Genomic DNA, 7,183 nt, shown 5'->3' on the forward strand with positions numbered 1-7,183 from the left:
GGGGTTGAGGTACATTTTCACTCAACCTAATTTAAATCCCTGATAAAGATGGTGGCTCGACTTCCTTAGTGAATATGATTTCGGTATTGAGTATATTAAAGGTAAAGAAAATAGAGTAGTAGATGCACTTAGCCATAGAAGACATATTGCTTCTATCTCTACATCTCAAACTCGTATGAGAGATTATATCCTCCAGTACCTTCCTACAGATGCCCATTATGAATGGGTGAAGTCAGTATTGGATACTAATGCTTCTAACTCATAGTTTGATGATTATTCTTTTGATGATGATGGTTTGCTTAAATACCAAAATAGGATTAATGTTCCCAACCATGAAGGGTTGCAGAATGTTGTACTTGAGGAGATGCATAACACTCTAGTTTTGGGGCATCCAAGGGTAGACAAAATGATGGTTGATTTGAGGCCTTTATACTTCTGGCTAGGACTCAAGTGGGATGTGATAGAATATGTAGCCCAGTGTTTGGAATGCAAGCGTGTAAAGGCTAAACATGCCCATCCAGTAGGTCCTCTGTACCTACACAAGATTCCACAGAATAAATGGCAGGTTATTAGTATGGATTTTGTATAGGATTTTCCCATGAATCGACATAGGCCATGATCTCATCTTGGTCGTAGTCGACAAGTTAACCAAAGTTGCCCATTTCATTCCTAGTAGTATGAAGGACAGATCTCCAGTGTTAGCAATAAAGTTTGTTCAGGAGATTTTCAACTGCATGGTATTCTAGAGACCATTATTTCTGATAGGGACACCCAAATGACTTCAAGGTTTTGGAAAACCTTGAATGCCGCTCTGGGTACATGTCTAAATTTCAGTACAATAGATCACCCTAAGACCGATGGACAGATAAAGCGGGTGAATCAAGTGCTAGAAAATTTGTTATGCATGTACTGCATGGATCAGCAGTACAAATGGGAGGAGTATCTTCCATTGGTGGAGTTTTTCTATAATAACTCCTATCATTCTTCTTTGGATATGGCTCCATTTGAGGCTCTCTATGGACGGAAATGTTGGACTCCTATCAGTTGGGATAGGGTTGAGGACAAAGTTATTATGGGTCTTGAGATGCTAAGAGAGATGGAAGAACATGTGATCTTAATCTGTAGTTGGCTAAAGGAGGCAACAGATCGACAAAAGAGTTATGCTCGGACAAGAAACACACTTTCCATCAGTTCCAAATAGGGGATAAAGTTTTTCTGAGGGTTAGACCACAAAAGAGTTCAATCTCGTTTGGCAAGAGTTTAAAGCTTGCTCTGAGATTTGTTGGCCTATTTGAGGTCTTAAAAGTTATCAACCCAGTTGCTTATTGGCTTGCTCTATCGCCTGCTTTAGCCCACATTCATAATTTCTTCCATGTGTCTTTGCTTAAACCCTATCATCCTAAGATATCTCATGTTCTTGACTAGCGTGCATTGCAGGTACACGATCCAGGGGTGATGGCAGTGCAACCCACTCTCATCATTGAGCAGAATACCCTCAAGGTATGAGACAGGGATGTACTTTAGTATAAGGTCCAATGGGACCAATTTGGCATGGATAGTGCTGCTTGGGAAGATGTGGAGGATTTACAAAATTCTTTTCCCCATCTTTTTGTATAGCCATTTTATTTCAAATTGGATAATCGTTTTGGTATGTGTATATTAAGTTTTGTTGTGAAAGCCATCGAGACGATACCTTTTCCTAGTGGGGAAGGATGTCATGTCTTGCCCTAGAGTCTTTTTCTTTTCTTGCTTATGTGACAAATGTTGACTTAGTCAAAATGGATTAATCTTAATTTAAGGTACATAAATGAGTTACACGAGATATTACGTTATGATGATGATGTCATTTGATGTATTTTAAATGTCGTGCGTTAATATGTGATTTAGTGTCAAAGTTTCTTTCATAATTGTCTGCCAATATTTCAGCTTTGGCAGATCTGATTCCTCCATTAATCGATCCCGTCCAACATGTATATCAATCTCTTCCTGGGCCTTTGCCAAAATGTCCGGATGCTGCATCAGACTTAATAGTGCCCACTCCACGGTCACAGAGGATGTTTCGGTACCTTCGCTTATATTAGTCTGCAAAACAAAGGGATCAATTTTTTTTGGGTGTGTTGTGATCAGTGTCTTGGCCTAATCAGTGGCCTAACTCATTTGATTCTTCTTATAGACGCTTTCAATAATCAGTGGCCTACCATGACGATACGGTTAGTCGATCTATTATATCTAAGTAAATCAGAAAGATAAACAATCGAAATCCTATATGGAAAGAGAAAGTGATGGAAGGACACCACATCTTCGTTATTGTCAGTCTCAATCTCATGGTTGTCTATTGCAGAGATGAGGGCATCAATCAAATCTGGAGCGTGCACCCTTCTCTTCTCTCGGTGATCGTCAAGCAATCTCTTGAGAAACCCGTCTCTCTTCTTGTTTATATTCTTTATCGCACACACGCTTCTATTCGGAACGATCCACTTGAGAAAAGGAAAGTAATAGCTGATATCTAATGCTCCTGCTATCGACGAACTTTGTTTTATCATCTCCTTGAAGTGCTGAGCATCTTCGAAATCCTTTAAACAGAGATCTGGGGAGAATCTCTTGCTCGCAACCATTTGCACAATGATATTAAACGTGAGATCTGAGAGCCTCGACTTGACATTAACTCTATTTATATCTCGCTGCCAACTCTCGAAGAGGGAACTGATAAAGGACGGAAATTTCCTCTTCCCGGACATGTCTGAAAGATTCGATTTTTTCTGCAGTAAAGAGTTTGAGCCTGCAAATCTTTCTAATTGTTCGCCAGTAAGAACCATAAGGAGCCAAAGATAACACTTTAAAGTCATAACCTAGATACTTTCCTACAGTCGTGAGTGGGCGCGAAGCAAACGCTTTGTCATTTGTTGTGAAGCATTCTTTTGCGAGATCTGAAGAACTGATGACCAAAACGGGGTGGGTGCCAAGTTGGAGATGCATGATGGGGCCATAGCGCTATGAAAGAGAGGATAGAAATTTGTGAAACGTTTCTTTGCTTAGAAGAGGAAGATGCCCAAGTATTGGGGTGGCTGTCCCTTTGTCTTAACTCCATGTCTGACAATGGTTACAAATAACAAAAGGGAAGCCAGTACTAGAGAAAGTAGAACGGAAAAAGAAGTTGCTTCCCACGCCATAGCTCACCGCCAATTAATTCTGATTACGATAACCACGCCGGAGTTTTGTACGACCACACCTTTATTATAAGCTTTTCCAAGTAGATTTTATAAAATATGAAAATGTCATGCAATGGAAAATAATATATAATTGCAGAGAGCCATGTAATGAACATGTTTATGACATAGGGATGACACATTATACGTGTTAAAATGTCACAACACGTTATCCTTGACTTCTATAGCTTAATAATAACTTAGTTGTGAGTAATCAAAATAAACTAGAGGAGAATTTTTTTTTAATATGGTTTTAATAGAAGAAGAATAATATTAATATAGTAATAATTTAGTTGTGAGGAATCAAAATATAGGAGAATATGTTTTATTTGGTTTTAAAAGAAGAAGAAAATTGATAGCTTATATCAAATTTCAAATTCTAAAATTTGAGTAAACTAATGAAATTAGTTAGGTGAAAAATATGATATAATTTCTCTTTTACAATTTCTATATGTTAATTAAGATTATATAAATCTTGAATATCTTTTTCTTGATTAGGATCATTTTAACGAAAGTAGAGTAGAATGAAGGATATATGTATTTGTCTTATTGACAAAGTAATTTAGTCATAGATTATATTTCTTCTAGCTTCTAGAATGTTTGTTTTATCATTTCTTAATGTTCTTACTCAAGTTCATTATAAATATTAGTTACCATTCTTGTTATTTTACAACTAGCGCTAATAGTTTCTCCTTTAGTTAAACCATGTAAGAACATTTATTTAGTGTCTAGATAAAAGATCATGAATAATACTTGGAAAAATGAAATGTCAAGGAGAAGAATTAGAATTTAATTTCATTAGACACAGTACTCTACTAGTGGATAGGAATAAAACAAAATGAAAATAATAAAAATGAATGCAAACTAAAAACAATGCATCATTTCCAAGGCCTCCATTATCCTTCTTATTCTTCTTAGAGTGACTCTTAGATTTATGAGTGTGCATAATCACAATCTATAAGGGTGATAATCAAAATGATAAGAAAAAAATATTTTCTTCTCATCTATTCTAAAAATTGTGTGTTAAGGGTAGAGGTATGTGTGAAAATCACAAGTATAATAAACCTCAGGTTTGCATAGGACAATTCTTGAATGAATGTGCCAACATAGATACCCAAAATACTCTTGCCTCCTAACTTCATGGAATTGTTCCATAAACAATAAACAAAAGCAAGACCATGAACCTTCCTTGCTACTCTAATCACTTGTGGATATTCTTGAGTAGCATATGAACATGATTGAAGATAAATAAAGGAAATATTAAGAAGTTAACTTTACCAGGCAAGTCAGCAACAATAATAATCTTGTTGTGAATGTTACTTGTTTTTATTACAATCATGATGCATGGTTTCAAAAATGGAGTGTCACATCTAAGACAAAGCAATTTGGCTTTGAGCATACTACATCTTGTATAAGGAAAATGATAAAATTGATAAAGATTGATATCTTTTGGATCACACAAATTGATTAGCATGATTGTATACTAAGGATGATAATTTTACTGTCCATCAGTAATTTGTCAAGCCTAATGTTTTATGTATTTCTCATTTGTGTCTACTCAAATATATATCTAGACAAAGGATGAATTTTAATGAAATGATGATTATTTTTTAATTTTAATATTTTTTAATTTTTAATATTTTTGGGATTATTTTAATTTTTTGAATTCTTTAAGGACAATTTACAAATATTTTTTATTTTTTTAGAACATTTTGTTGTTTTTTTTTAACTTCTTTTATAAATTTGTACAATATTTTTCAATTTGCTTAAAACTTTTATTAAGGTTTTCACATATTTTTATGATATTTTAGAAATAGTTTTGGTTTACTTTCAAGACACTTTACGAATTCTCTGTCATTTTTTCAAAAATTTCATAAATGTTTTTTTAATGCTTTTCAAAGATTTGTATCAGTTTTTACTAGTTTTTTCATATATTAGAATAGGCATGTTGCACCTTATGATCCATTAACCAATGACCCAATCTATCACTATTTTAAAGAGATTTCCCCCTTTCAAGTGTAAGAATTCCTATTGGTACAAGTCTATCCATTAAAGAATGGAGAAAGTAGTCTAACATTGGTGCAAGATGGGATACCAAATGAATGACATATTTGGGAAAACCTTGTGTTCACTCAATGGATAGAGCTGGTATATCAATAGAGATGGAGGGGAATGTGAGCTATGATAATGGACTCCAATGGAATTTATTTTTGTACAAGCTCTCATGTAAAAACAATTATAGTACCCTTTGAAGGAAACTGTATGAAGCTTTGAAATAGTAATCCAAACATATAGTTGACCATAATCAATACCAAAGACATGCCCAAGCATATTCTCATCTCTGAGCCAAATATAATCAATTCAAAGTCCTTCCCTTTTACATCCACATATTTTTCATTACTAAAAAATTATTCATGAATAAACTCCTTTTCCATGAATGATAGACTTTTGTATGACAACAACTCTATTATAAGTATTTTAAAAAAAAAAATTAATATAAAATAAAAGATTATGAAAATATCAAAATGCTAGCGATGATAATATAAATGCATACAACCATGTGATGAACACATTGATGACATAAGAGATGACATTAATAAACTTTCACAAGTAAGAACATATCAGCCATGACCTTGTAGCATAATGATATATTTTTCTCATGTAGTAAAATAATAGGAAATAAATTTTTTCATAAAATTGTAAACAAATTGATAGTTTCAATATTCAATTTCAGTTTTTGAGAAATTAAATAAATCTTTACAACTATTTAGGTTAAAAATATAAAAGATGCAATATAATGTTTGAATCATAATCTATCATATTAATTAATATTATACCAATGTTTTAAAATTAGTGAAGGTATCTTAGTTGATTTTGACCACTTCAACAAGAATATAATAAAGTGCAAGAATTTATTGTATTATTACTATTGACTTAGTAATTTTTCCATTTCAGCCATCTCTTCTAAATTTTAGAATATTTATTTTATCTCTTCTTAATATTTTTAGTTTATTTCTATATACATATTAGTTAATTTTTCTTCTAATTTACAAATACAAAAAATAATAACTCCTTTGTGTAAAATCATGTAATGACATCTATTTAATAATAGGACAAATCACTAAGAATAATCATCTCATTAAATGTTCTAAATGATTGTCTCTTTTGGATAGGCTAGGTCAAACCATGCAAGTATATGTACAACATTAAAGTAAAACTTTTCATTGTGTATACATTAAATAATTCTCAAAAAGACATTAGTTTCCATAAGTGCTCCATTTAAAGCATGAAATATAAATGATATGCATTTATCTTACATTAAACTAAAAATACATCGACGGTATACAAAATATATCAAGTTAATCTTATATCATTGAAATATGTAATTCATATTGAATGAAAGCATACACTCTAACTATGGAGCCTAATATAGAGGAACATATACATCTAGGAACTCCCAATGAATCTAGGTAATGGTAGATGTTACAATGATTTATAGTGGAATATCCTTAACAAGTTCTATTGATAGTGAAACCATAACCATATAGTACTAGGGATCATTTACTACAGTATCCATAACATGTACCCATTGAACTAGAAGGATGAATCTCATGACAAATCGCTATATCTATCTTGTGTTCTTCACACCCAATAGAGGAAAACTCATAAACAATCAATAGTGATCATTGTACCATATATAACACCAAGTCCAATGTAAAGTGAACCCAAACATCCAAGAAGATAACCAAGACAAAATAGAAAAAATATGAATAAAAACCTATAGCATGTTTTGGGTGACCACAAAATAGTGTGGACCACTTTTCCTTACAAAAATATGGTTATGAAAAGACTAAAACAATAAGCCTACTTCAATAGTAGTGGAAAAAAATTGTTAGATAGATCATTATTGATTTAATGATCTTTTTCAAGATTTGAGAGGGGCGCCATGGTTGCCCATGATAAAATTTGATTTTTTT

At 32.8% G+C, this 7,183-nt stretch overlaps 1 protein-coding gene across 1 annotated transcript; it reads right to left on the reverse strand.

Moving 5' to 3' along the window:
- Positions 1–1,857: 1,857 nt before the first annotated feature.
- Positions 1,858–3,170, reverse strand: LOC149560407 (cytochrome P450 81Q32-like). The gene is made up of 4 exons (XM_089827601.1): positions 3,105–3,170; positions 2,866–2,991; positions 2,199–2,759; positions 1,858–2,082 (listed from the first exon to the last, which is right to left on the reverse strand). Exons 1-4 carry the CDS (start codon positions 3,168–3,170, stop codon positions 1,858–1,860), a joined length of 978 nt encoding a protein of 325 aa, XP_089683727.1.
- Positions 3,171–7,183: the final 4,013 nt, after the last annotated feature.

Source organism: Cupressus sempervirens, chromosome 4 (assembly GCF_028749045.1).
Source record: "Cupressus sempervirens isolate cs-2001-9-10 chromosome 4, ASM2874904v1, whole genome shotgun sequence".
Taxonomy (NCBI): Eukaryota; Viridiplantae; Streptophyta; class Pinopsida; order Cupressales; family Cupressaceae; genus Cupressus; species Cupressus sempervirens.